This window comes from Podarcis tiliguerta (assembly GCF_965153285.1).
Source record: "Podarcis tiliguerta genome assembly, chromosome: 3".
NCBI classification, from domain to species: Eukaryota; Metazoa; Chordata; class Lepidosauria; order Squamata; family Lacertidae; genus Podarcis; species Podarcis tiliguerta.
Genome location: NC_139536.1, coordinates 39205522 through 39222206, shown reverse-complemented (window position 1 = coordinate 39222206; position 16685 = coordinate 39205522). Strand labels below are relative to the sequence as shown.

General features: G+C 41.5%; 1 protein-coding gene across 17 annotated transcripts in view; it reads left to right on the top strand.

Annotated features, from left to right (window-relative positions):
* The window catches only part of BIRC6 (baculoviral IAP repeat containing 6), a 138645-nt gene that overhangs the window by 59148 nt on the left and 62812 nt on the right, over nucleotides 1–16685 (top strand). For 9 of the 17 annotated variants that reach the window (XM_083432054.1, XM_083432058.1, XM_083432052.1 and 6 more), the window contains 14 exons: nucleotides 113–246; nucleotides 355–508; nucleotides 1204–1320; nucleotides 2038–2192; nucleotides 3216–3342; nucleotides 3853–3963; nucleotides 5797–5930; nucleotides 6488–6615; nucleotides 7740–8302; nucleotides 8989–9164; nucleotides 10310–10406; nucleotides 11348–11542; nucleotides 12940–13140; nucleotides 14856–15135. In XM_083432054.1, coding sequence (XP_083288180.1) covers nucleotides 113–246; nucleotides 355–508; nucleotides 1204–1320; nucleotides 2038–2192; nucleotides 3216–3342; nucleotides 3853–3963; nucleotides 5797–5930; nucleotides 6488–6615; nucleotides 7740–8302; nucleotides 8989–9164; nucleotides 10310–10406; nucleotides 11348–11542; nucleotides 12940–13140; nucleotides 14856–15135 — 2572 coding nt within the window. Of the gene's footprint in view, nucleotides 1–76; nucleotides 247–354; nucleotides 509–1203; nucleotides 1321–2037; nucleotides 2193–3215; nucleotides 3343–3852; nucleotides 3964–5796; nucleotides 5931–6487; nucleotides 6616–7739; nucleotides 8303–8988; nucleotides 9165–10309; nucleotides 10407–11347; nucleotides 11543–12939; nucleotides 13141–14855; nucleotides 15136–16685 lie in introns of all 17 variants that reach the window. The other 8 variants (XM_083432060.1, XM_083432065.1, XM_083432061.1 and 5 more) reach the window with 1 other exon arrangement.

Here is a 16685-nt window from a genome sequence, read left to right as displayed (position 1 = left end):
TTTTGGGCTAGGTAGACTGGTTGACCCTGAAGTTACACAGCCTTTTGCCAGTCTTGTCTGTTATGAACCTTTACAGAGCATGGTGGTATTAAGCTCTTTGAATCACCTAAAGGTACTCCACCTCTGTCATCTTTGGAAAAAGATAAAGACATTGATCTTGAATTACTACAAGACCTGATGGAAGTCGATATTGATCCTTTAGATATTGACTTAGAGAAAGATCCCCTTGCAGCGAAAGTCTTCAAGGTATGGCATGCATGAGTTTTCAAAAAAGCTTATATCTTTAACACAGTGCAACTTTTTCCAAAGTTATAATCTGAATAATAAATTTGTATCTCATTTTATTTTATAAAGCCTATAAGCAGCACGTGGTATGATTACTGGGGTGCTGACTACGGTACATATAATTACAACCCTTACATTGGAGGTGTTGGAATCTCTGTGGCAAAACCACCAGTTACCACAGAGAAGAATGGGTCACAAACTGTGAGCGTATCAGTCTCTCAAGGTAAGCAATAGCTATAGTCTTACCTTGTGTACTGTTCATTTTGGCTTGTTGGGGGAGCTGTTGTTGCTTTTGCTAATGTGACATTATGATTATTTAGATATTTGAATTGTGCAATGTTCTATGCCAGACAGTTGAGATATAATTAAGGTTTACAAATGCATGTTCTGATTATTATATTGTAGCTCCTTTCCAAAGAGCTATATTTGGCACATCTGTGACATAGTGAAAACTGTAAGGTCCCCCAGTTTCCAGAAGCCTTGTGGATTATTGAGGAAAGGGGGTGGTTTGGGAAAGTCCAGTGCCCTGCTGGACAAATGGAGCTAGACTTGTGGTTCTCTGTATTGTGGCTACAGTGTAAAAACCAGGTTGTGCTCAGTAAAAAGCCCCATTCAGTTGGTATCTGTTCCAAAAATTATTGAACTGAATCTTGCTCCCGAAAATAACAGTTGTAGTTTGAGGGCAGACATCTGACTTTGTTGACCTAAGTCTCTGGATTTACTTAAAATCTGCTTTATTATCTGCATTATGTGTCCTACTTTTTTCATACACCATAGTTCATACACCAAGCCCCATATCTAGCAACAGAAACAGTCAGTACCATAGGCTGTTAACATTTGATAAAATGTTTACTGTTTAAATGTGTAATAGGTCATAAATTTGTAATTTAAATGCTGACATTATGCTGCTTTCCAAAGCTTTAGATGCACGCTTAGAGGTTGGACTTGAACAACAAGCAGAACTGATGCTGAAAATGATGTCTACTCTGGAAGCTGATTCCATTCTGCAGGCATTAACCAACACATCTCCTACATGTAAATTTGCACAGTTAAAAATAAACATCTCTGAACGTTGCGGTAATCTTTTCTCGCTAACCAACATGCTAAAAGCTCAGTTATCTGGTAGCTAGCTAGAATGCAAAGCACTTTAACTACCCTTACTAGCTGAGGACACATGCACAACATATCTTTAGGCACCAGGGGAGAAAACTCCTCTATAACCAGGCCTGTGGCCTTTAACTATCTGTGATTTTTCAGAAGTGAGTGGGATTAATTATCTGATTAATTTGTTGAGGTTTTTTTAATTATATGGAAATAAGCAGTTGCATACACACCCTCACACTTAAAGAGGGCAAAGACTAAAATAGCTATTTGCATGAACTGTACTTGTGAAAGCTGCTTCTGCTTGATTTTCTTTGATTCTGCCTTCCATTGCAGCCAATGTGCCACATGCCAGGCCATTTCTGAGAATCATCTGACCCTTAGTAGTGGGTCAGGGGGCTGTGGTAGTGAGGCCAGGGTGGGAAAGCCCTATTGTGCAAGTAGCCTTCTCTTTGCACAGCTGTTGTGTAACCCAAAGTATCTTCATGTGCTGTCCTTTTAAAGATCTTACTACTGTATTCAGTTTGTATTCTGGGGAATTGTCCATATATTGTGCAAGAGTAAATTAATGTGTTTGGTGACAAAGATAAAGATGCAGTTTCTCTTTTTCATTTAAAAATAACTTACCTTGGTGTGTGTTTTTTCTTTCAGTAACTCAGTCTCCGAGTGGAACAGATGATTCATTGTTACAGGGGCTGCATGCATCAAATCAGAACAACCAGTTTATTATCCAGCTGTCCTCCATACCAATGTTAAGTGCATGCTTCAACAAACTGTTCTCTATGCTACAAGTCCATCATGTTCAGGTATGTAATTGTTTGTAGAGAGTTTTTCTGTGTTGGCCTGTGAGAATGATATACATGCATTAATGGGTGCAATACCTTTAGTAAGCCAAATTCTTCTCTGCTGGTGTTAGGGCGGCACGTCTGATCACATGTTGGTTTAACTTACACACACATAAACTGCCTCAGGTGTATTTCCAGTTCCTTATAGCTAGGTGGTCTTGTTCTTTGGTACACCTTTTTATAGCTGTACTGTTCCATCTTAGAGCAAGTAATATAATGCAGAGCTGGCAGGTTTCCTGTTGGGCGAAGAATTGATCCAGAGCTTAATTTCCACTGTTGTGCTGTGCTGCTAATTATTACAGGCATATATAAATAATTTTTGAACAATAACTGTTGCACTTTGAGGACACAATATTTGAAAAACCTTAGAGAAACTAAGCTTTATCATTTTGGACAGTGTGCTTATGCCTGCAATGGCAAACTATAAAAGCAATTTGTGTTTCTAACATACGTGTGCTGTGTCCGCAGATGCTGAGGCAATTTCAGATAGGCTCTTTAGCTTAATGGGGCAATGCAGCTTGTTCAACTGGTGTTTGTATAGGTTTGCTTACAACATTGGAAGAGTGAAACTTGCTAATGCTGGATTTTTTATTATTTAAAAAACAATACTAAGTTTCCAGAAACTGAACTGGTTGTTATAGTTACTGTTACATCCGTGAGATGACTCTTCTTTCTTTGCCTTTTGCCAACCATATGCTTGTTGGCTTACTTAAGATCAAAATGACATGTTGTTGTTGTTTAGTTGTGTCCGACTCTTCGTGACCCCATGGAATGCAGTAAATACATCCTACAATAGTAGTCGTAGTGTGTTACACTAATAGTAGTAGTGTGTTACAAGAGAACATGATATCTACTCTGGAAGCTGACAAATTAATGTTGGACTTCTTGACTTACCCATTTATTGCACATCCCTGACTTCCAAGTTCCATAACCTTTTCCTAAATATGTTTGGAAAATGACAACTGATTATCCATTATCCTCTAGCTCGAATCCCTTCTACAGTTATGGCTCACATTAAGCCTGAATTCAGGGTCCACTGGGACTAAAGACAACTGCACTGATGTTTTCTTGTATAATGCCAACCGGACACCTGTCATTCCCTTAAATCAAGGTAAGCAGCATCAGTGTGTGTGTATTTCTTCATAGTGTAAGACAGCATTTTTACACTATTGGTGTAGTGCTGTACTTGTGAAGGTCTGCAGCAGCTTCCCACCACTTGGGCCCCTCTTGTCTTCTAGGCAAGGTGCCAAAAAAATCATGGCAACATAATCTTTGCCTTAATTTGTTCTGCAAAGAAATGACAAAGTTGAGGCTAGGCAGCTCTCTGCTGTGAATGAGTTCTGCAGTTAATTTTTGTTCTTGGGTGCTGGTGAACCTATGAAATTTCTTATCTGGCCTTGCTCACATCAGTTTAATCTCCTACCCATATGCTTATTACTCAAATTGGTTGTTCAGTGCATTCTCCAGCTTGAGAGATCCAGATATTTGCCAGCTTTTGCCTTTCTAAAAAGTGATATTTTCATTCTCCTCTCCCCCCATAACTGAAGTTTCCAGTAATTAAAAAAACCCCTTCAACTATCTGTTGTGATATGTTGTGTTTTGAACTGTGTATTTATTACAGCATCAGTAACTAGCTTCCTGACTGTCCTGGCATGGTATCCTAATACCTTACTGAGAACATGGTGCCTTGTACTCCATAGTCTAACCCTCATGACGAACATGCAATTCAACTGTAAGTTCCTCTGGAATGTTGCACTTCTAAAGCCTATGTTAAAATATAATTTTGATTTTTTTTATAAATACTAAATCTTTAAATTGGTTTGATTTAGTTTGAATGTAAGTGATAGACATGCCAGCACACCTGTTCTAAGTCACTAAAAACTTAACAAGGAGGCTCTTATCTAGCATTATCAGTCCCTTATGCAGCAGTATAAGTAATAGCAAATGTAAAATAAAAGCCTTCCTGTGGGGTATCATGGAGTGTTTGAGTTAAATATTTAAATACTTAAGGAACCATGTTTTATATTGTGAAAAACTTTGTGGTTTTTTCCCTTGTGCAAAGAAGATACAGGGATCGTAACATGCTGTTTAAGTGGATGGAGAGGTGCATTTGCGCAGAGATCTTCACCGAGTTACTCATTTAACTCATTTTCTCTGGGTAGCAGATATCAGCCTCAGAAGCTCATACCAAATTGCAAGTCTGAAAATGGCCACTTCAAGTTCCGTAATGGAATTTCTAGTTTCCTCCTTAATTGCATTTGTTGTTCCTCCTGGGACCAGCTTGGCTTATATGTGGCAACAGAGCTGCAGCTTCATCTCCTTTGCTGATGGACTTTTCTGGCTCTGAAAGTTGTAGAGGTTGTCTTGCAGGCAGAATCTGTGCCCAAGAGTGAACAGGGGCGTGATATGGGTCCAATAGCTTCTTGACAAGAGTCCTTGACTGCATGTGTGAGAGCCACTGCCTTCACCAGTATAACCAAAAGTACACAGCCTTAGCATTCTTCTAAAAGTAGAAAAATCAATCCATAGTATCACCCCTTGGCACTTAGAAACTGCCAGATAGCACCTTGGGCTCAAAATTAGGGAAGTGCGAATTTATTTAGGTTAATTGGAAATTTATTAACTATGGGCTACTGCTCCTGTTTGCTTTGGTTGCCAACCCACTCACCCCTTGTCAATGCTGCCTACCTTTGTACCATGGCCAGCCCCCCCCAGCTCCCTTCACCTCCCACCCCCTCACTGCTTCCTTTAAACCACCCCAATTCTTCCATTGCAGCTTACCAACCAAAGCCGCCACCCCATTGCCAATCTTCATCCCCCCCTCCTCTCGCAGCCCACCCCTGATCCCAAGATCCCCCTGTCACTGCTGCCACTGGTGAAGAGGAGGGGAATGAAGTTGTGGAAGTATTTCTGCCCTTCACTGCTCTTGTGCCATGGCTGGAAGAAAGTGTGCATTTTTAAACGCACTTTTCCTTCTTTAAGTAAGAGGCAGGCAAAGGGGAGACTGGAAGGGCATGGGAAGGTGTGCCTTGGCCACTTGCCTGCCCCTCTTCCTCCGTTGGCCTACTCCCTTGCACCCTGTCTCCCAAACCAACCAACAACAGAGGGAGACCAGGAAGGTTTGCAAAGCTACACTGTGCTGATTTCCCCACCTGCCTGCCTCTGGTTACCTCCTTCTTCCTCCCACTTCCCCACTTGGCTGCCTGAGGCATCTGCCTGCAGTTCTGTAGTCACCCTGCAGCTCGTATCGGCAGCCATGCAAACTGCAGCCCAACAGCATTTTTCCTTACAAAAATAGAGTATGAAAGAGAAACGAGATGAACATTTATTATGCAAAAGCTCAAAATAAGGGATGGAACAGGAAAGGTTGAACCACTCACAGGTTCAGTAACATGAGCTAGAACTACAACAAACTCTCAACAGTTTTTGAGTAAACATTTCCACAGAAACCTTAACTAAACCTTTGTCTGATGCCATAAGACTATACAGAGCACGGCCTTTTCTGTACAGGATGAAACAGTGTAGCTATTTGGGAATTTTACTTTTTAAAAACTTTGTCTTACAGCTGGTCCCAGCAGTGCCATTACATCTCAGGAAAGTACTGCCCAACTGTTGGTGTCAGATTCCAACCTCATTCATGTTTTAGTGAAGTTTCTTTCGGGAACCAACCCTCATGGAACAAATCAACATAGTCCACAGGTAATATTTTTACTGACTGTAAACAAATATTGGTGGCATTCAGCTCACCTAAGGATGGTGAAAAGCTTGTGTGTGAAATAACACTGAATGATTGAAGACTGATTGCTTCCTGTCAGCATTCTCTACTTGTCTGTTTCTTAATCACAATGACTGTGTACCAGCTTTGTCAATAGTATAAAACTATTTACTGCCTTCCACCATGTACATGTGACTCTTAAGAAGGAGTTAGCGTGTGCAGGGTTCCAGCTCTCAAGGACTGCCTATGGACATTTGGCAGGCTCCCCCCCCCCCCCTTTCAGGCCTTTCCTCGAAGACACAGTGGGAAGGGATTTCTCATGTGCTCCACTATCTCATCACATGATTTTAGTCATGTGGAGTGTAGAGTGCATGTTCCACTGAAAGCGTGGGATAGCATTGTCACCAGCCTTGTTTCTGATTGAGCTTGTAAGACTCTTTATGCAGCCATCTATAATGACAAGGGCTTGGGAACTGTTTCAGAAAATGCCATTCTTCAGAACATAATCAAAATACCTTTAAAAATCTTTCCCTCCCCCTAGGTTGGTCCAACAGCTACTCAAGCTATGCAAGAATTTCTTACTCGTTTACAAGTGCACCTTTCTTCAACATGCCCTCAGATGTTCAGTGAATTTTTATTAAAATTAATACATATTCTTTCAACGGAGAGGTAAACCTTTGATTATTATAAATACTTTTATTTAAGGTTCAAAGTTGGATTGAAATTAAAGGTGTGAAGGTCTCGGGTGGATTGGATTCCCCACCCCCGACTCTGTTGTCCAGTTTTTCAGGGCCCCCCCCCCCCATTTTTTTCCAGGTTTTTTCCCCCAAGCCTTCACATCTCTAGTTGAAATCTAAATTTATAAAAAGAAACAAGATGCTTTTTTACTGTCTGATTTTCAGCATTTCACAGAATTTTAGAGTTGGAAGGGACTATGCTCTTCCTTTTTACTTCTTATTACAATAGGGACGCGGGTGGCGCTGTGGGTTAAAGCCTCAGTGCCTAGGGCTTGCCGATCGAAAGGTCGGCGGTTCGAATCCCCGCGGCGGGGTGCGCTCCCGCTGTTCAGTCCCAGCGCCTGCCAACCTAGCAGTTCGAAAGCACCCCTGGGTGCAAGTAGATAAATAGGGACCGCTTACTAGCGGGAAGGTAAACAGCGTTTCCGTGTGTGGCTCTGGCTCGCCAGAGCAGCGATGTCACACTGGCCACGTGACCCGGAAGTGTCTTCGGACAGCGCTGGCCCCCGGCCTCTTTGAGTGAGATGGGCGCACAACCCTAGAGTCTGTCAAGACTGGCCCGTACGGGTAGGGGTACCTTTTAGAGGCCTAGAAGTTATTCATTCCGCCTCCTCCCCCCCCTTACTTTTACATTTACCTTACAATAATATCACACCTTGCCTCCAATGAGCTCAACCTTTTGAAGTAGGTTATGGTGAAAGATGGTGACACGGCTTCAAGATTACCCAGCAAGCTTCATGGCTAGTTAGGATTTGGACCCTGGTCTCCCAGCACCTAATCCAACATTCTCAACCACTGTTACTGGCCCTGGGAGAGAGCAGAATGAATTGCATGTGATCAGGAGTTGCAATTACTATTTTTATCTCCGTAAAAATGTATACCCTACCTTCTAATCTCTAGAAAGATTCTGAAGCAATAAAACAATACAACCGTAGAAATTTAAAAAGCAAACAGGAAGAGTGGGCAGCCGTTTCTTACATGCGCAATTTCAATGCGTGTAAATTGTTGGTTTTCATGAGCGAAAATAATCCTAATTTGAATTTCCTTCCCTTCTAGGGGTGCTTTCCAGGCTGGCCAGGGGCCTCTGGATGCACAAGTGAAGCTTCTGGAATTTACCCTTGAGCAGAATTTTGAAGTTGTCTCAGTGAGCACCATTTCTGCTGTTATTGAATCCATCACATTTCTTGTGCACCATTACATTACGTGTGCTGACAAAGTTATGTCTCGCAGTGGGTCCGACAGTTCAGTGGGTGCTAGAGCATGTTTTGGAGGGCTTTTTGCTAATATCATCCGGCCAGGGGATGCCAAAGCAGTCTGTGGAGAGATGACGAGGGATCAGCTCATGTTCGATTTGCTCAAGCTGGTCAACATCCTAGTGCAGCTGCCACTTTCAAGCAACAGAGAATATAGCGCTCGGGCTCAAATGGCCAGCAGCACTACGGACAGCGTTTCCGATGAAGAAAAGGTTTCAGGTGGAAAAGATAGCAATGGAAACAGTGGCAGTACTCAAGGCTCAACAGCATATGTGGCTGACCTAGTCTTAGCTAACCAGCAGATTATGAGCCAGATTCTTTCTGCTCTGGGCCAGTGTAACAGCAGTGCTATGGCAATGATAATTGGTAGGTATTTTAATAGTGAATGTACTTATTTTTATATCTGCCTTCTTTGCTAAAAAGCTTAAAGCAGTTGTCTACACTCAGTTCTTAGACAGTTTCCCATGCTAGCATATTATAGGACCAGATCCTGCTTGTATTTGTAGAGCCTAGTGGCTCTGGGCTTTTAATTTAAAGGCTTTAATTTGATTTGTTTGGATTTAATTTGCAATATTTTAACGCAGCACGGAGTGGCCTATATTAAAATTATTGTATCCTAAATCAGTATCTGGTACATGAGCACTCACGTGAGTACTTGGGCCCTTAAATCCCAGTGTTAAACTCACCTCATCAATTTCTCAGTGCATCATCCTTCTGTCAGTAGCTTAATTTTTCTGAATTAAAATTAGTCTCCTAATTTGGGGGGGGGGGTGTAAACCCCAAATATATCTCTAGATAAGGCCAAATAACCCATTTCTTGCTTTCAAATACACCCAAAGTCTCAACAGAATTACATGATTTGTTAATATTATGCTGTCCTAGGGTTATTTATATGATATGCACTTCTTGGGCAATAGATTTTACAGTATATATTCTATTTGCAATAGTTTAAAGGGCACCCAAGATTAAGTGGGGGCAAAGCTTATCTTCAATGTTTAGCAAGGGTTGTTTTAGTCCCTCAAGCTGATAGGAATATATTTAATTGCCCCTAGGTGCAAGTGGCTTACATCTTACAAAACACGAGAATTTTCACGGTGGATTGGATGCCATTTCGGTTGGAGATGGATTGTTTACCATACTAACAACACTCAGTAAAAAAGCCACTACGGTGCAGGTGATGCTTCAGCCAATTCTTACCTACATGGCCTGTGGGTATATGGGGAGACAAGTAAGTGTTTCAAATACTACTTTGTAATTGCGTTGAATGGACCTGATCCTGTCCCTGCCTAAGGCATTTGGAAACTCTGTATATACAACTGTACAATAGCATATTCAACTTCGAGTGTCATTGCACCTGCTCTGTCAAAAGTTCCAGGTTCAATCCCCAACACCTGCTTCCAGTCATTGTAGGCAATACTGAGTTAGATGGACCAGTGGCCTGAGTTTCTTTTGCATTTCCTATGCAAGGTTGTTGACAACTGAATCCGGGTTCCTGAGCGTGCTGCTTGTGGAGCCCTTCCCTCCTGTGGCATACAGTGTGTGTTCTTGCGCAGCAGGCTGTGTCAAGACCAGCTGTGTTGCCAACTAATAATACTCCTTCCATGTCCTGAAGAGCACCAGATTGAGGCCAATTTAGATGGAGACAAATGTGTCTTCTTCATAACTTAGCTATTCTGCTTTTAATGGCCTGTTTACAGCTGGGTTTTTCTTATGTTAGCTCATGCCAGTTTTAGTAGTATTTTGTTCTGTTTTGAAATGTCTGTTTTAACATTGTTTTTAAATTTCCTTATGATTTCTTTAAAAAATAATATTTATTTGCTGCACATCTGACTGGGTTCCCCCAGAAGTGGTGTAGTAGTCAATAAAAGTAAAACTATCTAAATATTTGGATGAACGATTAGCTTGGCTAATCTGGCAGCTGATAGTGATTTTTTGAATCTCTATTAATCTTTGTGATTAAAAATGGAGAACTCCCTAAATCCTGGATCAACATGCAAGTATTAACTAGTTTTTGGATTTGCTTTTGGTTTTATTAAATAATTTTATTTCATTAGTAGATTTTTTACATGCTTTTTTAAGGTCAAGACAGGTATTATTAGATTTCTTTGTTTCACTGCTGCTGCAGTGCTAGTCAAATAACTGGTCGTAATTTTCTCATCTCATTAGTATATTGATCAGGCATTACAATTGAATGTTCCATCACCTATTGCTTAATGTTTGGTTTGAAAAAAGTGGGCGGCATGCATTGTTCCCTTTTAGTATGAAGAAACAAACTATAAAAGTCTGATCATTTGGAAGCAAGTTCTGTCAAAAAAATCAAAATAGTATAATCATGTTTATTTAAAACTATATGATTCTTTGCATTTCCACCAGGGTTCTCTTGCCACTTGCCAGTTATCCGAACCACTGCTGTGGTTCATCTTAAGAGTGCTGGATACCAGCGAGGCACTGAAAGCATTTCATGATATGGGTGAGTCTTTTCCCTGGGAAAATCTGTCTAGAAGATTACTAAGGTTGGGATAAAAACAGCCTTGTGTGTGAGAATCTTCACTCTCTCTTCCCTCCCTCTCTCAGTCTGTGGAACTCTACAGAGTAACATATGCTGTTGAAGAGGTTCCCTGGCCATCAGGAGCTACTTTTGGGGGTGCGGTTCAAGAGACTGCTCTGGCACCTGTGTTGGTCCCAGTATGCATGCATGGTTCTATGCATGGCTGTTTGGAATCTGACTTACATCTGATTTTACACTTTACATATCAATACAAATTACATACATGGAATCTGATTTTACATATCAATATTGGCCTACAACTATGTGCAAACCACTGAGCCTCTTGGGCTTGCTGATCAGAAGGTCGGCGGTTTGCATCCCTGTGACGGAGTGAGCTCCCGTTGCTCTTTCCCAGCTGCTGCCAACCTTGCAGTTCTAAAGCATGCCAGTGCAAGTAGATAAATAGGTACCACTGCAGCAGGAAGGTAAACGGCATTTCCGTTCACTCTGGCACTCATCACGGTCCTCCGTGCACCAGTAGCAGTTTAGTCATGCTGGCCACATGACCTGGAAAGCTGTCTGTGGACAAATGCTGGCTCCCTTGGCCTGAAAGCAAGATGAGCGCCGCAACCCCAGAGTCGCCTTTGACTGGACTTAACCGTCCAGAGGTCCTTTACTTTTACTTTCCTTCACTTTGTGTGTGCACCACAATTTCTTAATTTCTAGGTTCTCAGTGAAACAATAGTATGGGTAATTGCAATTGGAATTGTGTCTGAACTCCATCAATAACAACCAGTTAGAGGACCAAATTTGCAGTGTTGTGTCTTGCTTGTTTAAAAAGAGGGACTTGGGTTTTTGTTGTTGTTGTTGTTGTTTGCTTCATGTCATGCTGTAACCTTCATTAACTTTCTGTTTCATTATAGGAGGAGTTCAGCTTATTTGCAATAACATGGTGACAAGTACCAGAGCCATAGTAAACACAGCAAGAAGCATGGTTTCAACTATTATGAAATTTCTAGACTCAGGCCCTAGCAAGGCAACAGATAGTAGTTTGAAAGCAAGAGTGCTAGCTTCTGAACCTGATAATGCAGAAGGAATCCACAACTTTGCACCATTGGGTATGTTATGTGCCATTTTAAGACTGCCATGTTGAAGCCCCTTAGTTTTTAGTGACATTGCAGATGCTATAGTAATAATAACCTCCTCTATTTCTGATTCAAGTGTTCATGTTCTCCTGCAAATGTAGCCAAAATAGCACCATCCCCACACAAGGGGCAGGTATTAACAGATAACAGTACAAAAAAACTTCAGACTGAAAAAAACCTGGGTCATAAAAGAACCCAAACAATCCATTGGGATCATGGGATGTTAGTTAACTAAGAGGGGGGAAAGCTACAATCCAGGCACTAGGGAGAAAGCCCCTTTCCAGTGACTGGCTAGAAAAGGCAGATAAAGGCAGGGACATAAAGATATAAAGGCATATAGAGAATCATCTCATTTTTTCAGGATAAGTCATTTCTTAGTTCACAGTGAAGCTCTATATAAATGTCCCTGTGGGTGCAGAAGTGAGAGCTCTCCCGAGAAATCTGTAGAGAAATTTTATTGTAGCTGGAATCAGGCACAGCAGGGTCCCCCCATCCTAGAATAAGAAGAAAAATCCCAAAGCATATCATAGAATATGAGTTGGAAAGCACTCCAACAGCCATCTAGTCAACTCCATGCAATGCAGGAATCTCAATTAAAGCACCCCTGATAGATGGTCATTCAACATCTGCTTAAAAACCTCCGAGAAAGGAGAGATGAATGAGCACATCCAGTGGAAAACCTGTTCAGGGAATGAGGTGGAGAGGAGAGGGACGGCAGGAAATGGGGCTGCTGGAGGCTTGCTCAGTGGCTATGGAATGCTGGCTGATGGTTGGGGAGAGAAAACCAAGGGGAAGATAACTGAAATGTTATGGGCTGAAGTCCTGAGCAGGATCACTCCACATTGCTGCATTTTGTTTTAAGTATTTTACTAGTAAATACGATATGCATATGGTTAATCGGGTGTAGAAGGTGGTATATTCTGAATCCCCAGCTGATTGAAATAGTAAAAAAAAAATAAAAATTATATAATAGTGACTGAAATTAAAATTACTTATAAAAATATTATGTATAAGACCATTCATGAGAGTGCAGGCTTTCCATGTTTCTTGTATCACCTGCTTTTGGTTTGAAATAGTATAAGATTTTGGTCTGCTTTTTCCGGGGGGGGGGGGGGGCGTGTTTCTGCAGCTTGTGTAAGAGAAATTTCCAGTTCTTTATAACTCTGTCTTGTGAGTACCATCCCGGGACTAGATTTGGGTTACTTTGTCCCGTCCGTATATTTGAGGGCTTTGTTTGAAGGAAACTCAGAGCGTTGTAGTTAGCCTCAAATAGTTTTAGATAACCTCAATACGCAAGCTTGACACTTGTATGTTTCTGCCATCTCTCATTTTGAAATCGTTCACTCATTCGTGCCATTCGTTTGTTAAAGGCTCAATCACATCAAGCAGTCCTACAGCCCAGCCTGCCGAAGTGTTGCTACAAGCGACTCCACCCCACAGAAGAGCTCGGTCTGCTGCCTGGTCTTACATCTTTTTGCCTGAGGAGGCTTGGTGCGACCTTACAATTCATCTTCCAGCTGCAGTGTTGTTAAAAGAAATACACATTCAGCCTCATCTTGCATCTCTTGCAAGTAAGTATATTTTGAGAACACAATTTATCTTGTAGGATAAAGGGGGTGTTTTTAATTAAATGTTTAATTACCAATTATTTCAGTAAATAAGAATGCTGTCCACAAAGGCAATATTCACATGAGTCAAAACACTTCACGTCTTGGTTTAATAAATTTGTGTTGGCCATATAACTACAGTTTGTGTTTTATGGAATCTTGAATCCAATATAGAATTCCTTGTTTTTGAAGCTATTTGTCTAGATTTGAGAAAAGGCTAGTTGGCAAATATATCTGATACAATCACTTTGCTCTCTCTGTCCAATACTGTAACCTATTGCTTTTTATAATTTTTAATATCAGTCTGCATCTCAGCCTCCCTTTCCTTTCCCTCCACTAACCAATTATTCAGCATATCACACAGGCCTTAACTTTGTTGGTACAAAGCTTCATGCTAAGGGGGTACAATGTACATAAGACCTCAATGAGTGAATGCAGCAGTTGCAAAGAAAACGGCAAGTCGCATGTTGTACCAACTAGATGATCTTTTCGATACACTAGTTACCTTTGCAGTTTGGCTAAGACCTGTGCTGTAGTTTACTATAGAATGCTTGTGCCTTGTAGAAATGTTTTATTTAATGGGTGACTTGCTACCATTTGTTAAGCAGGATTGTTAAATGACATAAGAAAAGCCTTCCTGCATCAGACCAAAGGCCTGTCTCACCCAGCATCCTGCTTCCCACAGTGGGCAGCCAGATGCCCATGTAACGCCTACAAGCAGGACGTGTTGCTTGGCACGGGTATTCAGAGACATAGTTCCTCTGAACCTGGAGGTAGCATATAGCAAACTAGACACTTAACCCTTGATGCACAAATCTATGGACTGAGGATAAGGCTATTTCCCATTAAAAGCCATATAAATGGATAAATGGCAGTGAACTCCGTAGATGTGCCATGAGAAGAAGTGCTTCCTTCCATATGTTCTGACTATCCCACCAATCAGCTTTACTAGATAACATTGGATCATAGTCCTTTTGGCCTTCTTAGTCTTGGTGGTAGCTTTCCTGATCTGCAGTATACATTCTAGCTGAGCATCTGTTGACTGTAGTTTTGAATAATCCTCATGCTTTCTGGAGAGATTTGGCTTATTTATTTATTTATTTGACTTCTTGGTTTTTCCTTTCATCATTTTCACTAGCCCACTTCTTTTTCGTACTTCTTTTCTTTTGACGTTGGACTCCCTTGACAATTGCTCACTTAACCATTTGTTGAATTTGATAGCACTGTCGTCCCTGTTTCCAATCAGTTCAACACTAATGTTCACTTATGCTTGTGGAGATGATCTTAAAATCAGTATTCTTGCTCCACCTAGTGGTAACAGGCAAAAATTACAGCCTAGTACCACTGGGTGGAGCAAGAATGCCCATTTTATTTTTATTTTTTTTAATAAAGAATGCCCATTTTAAAACAATCTCCTACATGCATTAAGAAATCTCTTTTACAGGTAAGAATCAAATGGTCTCTTTTGCACCAGGTCCTGGATGCCACTTCTTATTAAGTCCAGGGTTGCCTCTCTTCTGGTTATTTGACCAACTATTTAGATAGTGCTAGTGTGTGCAGCATACATTGTTTTACGTGTTGAATAATTTTACTTAACATTTAAAAGTAATGAACTTGATGCCTTCAAATTTATAACACAAATCTAAGTAACTGTATGCTTTGCCTGCCTGTCTCTACAGCATGTCCTTCGTCAGTATCTGTTGAAATTAGTGCAGATGGGGTGAACATGTTACCTTTGTCTACGCCTGTTATCACAAGTGGTCTTACATACATAAAAATACAGCTTGTGAAAGCTGAAGTTGCCTCCGCCGTTTGTCTTCGCCTTCACCGCCCACGAGATGCTAGTACGTTGGGACTATCTCAGATTAAATTACTTGGGCTCACTGCCTTTGGTAACACTTCATCTGCAACCGTCAACAATCCATTCCTTCCTTCTGAAGACCAGGTATCCAAAACAAGGTATGTATAATAACAACAACTTGTTTGTACCCTGCCCATCTTCCAGCATATATAAAACATAATCAAACATTAAACATTTAAAAAGCTTCCCTATACAGGGCTGCCTTCAGATGTTTCCTAAATGTTATATAATTACTCATCTCTTTAACATCTGATGGGAGGGCATTCCACAGGGTAGGTGCCACTACCGAGAAGGCCCTCTGTATGGTCAGTATCCTTGCGTTTCCTCCGTTATGCACCAGGTTATGAGATGTCAGCAATGTTGTAGGCCAGAAACACATAGAAGCTACTTTCCGCTGCTTTGCAACTCCATAGATATCACTTGTGTTTTTCTTTGTTGCATTAAAACACCAACCTCTGCAAAATAATTTATGTAATATCTGTGCATATATATGTTTAAAATCAATTTCCCAATCAAAAAAGCAAAGCCTCTGCCTAGCACAGTCCTAAGAGGGAAACTGCATATGCATGGGAAATGCAGCAGGAAGCCCCAAGACAGTGGTAGGGAACACAAGGCCTCAGCTTTCGTTCTGTGATGCGGTTTGTCCCCAACCACACCCACCTGTCCATTACCTGACATTGTGTGACCATTGGGCCAAACCCAAAAGGAAGGATTGGGAGTACACTCTAGGGAGCACACTCTAAAATGCTTGAATTAAGTATTAAGAGTATGGAATTAAGAGAGCCAGTGTGGTGTAGTGGTTAAGAGTGGTAGATTCGTAATCTGGGGAACTGGGTTCGCGTCTCCACTCCTCCACATGCAGCTGCTGGGTGACCTTGGGCCAGTCACACTTCTTTGAAGTCTCTCAGCCCCACTCACCTTACAGAGTGTTTGTTGTGGGGGAGGAAGGGAAAGGAGAATGTTAGCCGCTTTGCGACTCCTTCAGGTAGTGATAAAGCGGGATATCAAATCCAAACTCCTCCTCCTCCTCCAGTAGGTTTTTAAAAACAAACAACAACAAAAGCAAAAACTGAACCCGGGGAGACTTAATCCCAAAGTGAAATAAAAAGGATCAGACTATAAAGTTGCCACCATCCTATCAGGGTACATTTATGTGGATGTCAACACCGTCCCAAGAAGCTTTACTAATTGAATAAACTTGCTCAGGGTATACAACCTCAGTAATGGAAATCCTGTTCATGCTTTTAACCTGCAGGGGTGGAATGAATTGCTTTGGCTTCTTTGTCACCCTTTCCCCCCCAACCTGACTGCAAGTCTAGTGACTTCTGGTGGTTGGGTAAAGGAAGAACAAATCAGCTGGATTTTACATTATAGGCGCGCACACACACACGCGCACACACACACACACACACACACACAAGTATGTGAGAGAAGAGAGGAAGGAAATGAAAGTTTATATATGCACAAAAGAAAGAAAAGCCCCTCCCCCTTTTGGGCATCTTTGGGGGGGCAGAGGGAGGTAGGACACAGGCGTGTAGACAAATCCCAGCTGTGCTGTGGCATTGGGAAAGAAGGGGAAAAGGAAACTGCCATGGGGTTGGGGCAAAGAGCAGATCCCACAGGACTTTTTCAGCTGAACTTGGACGTA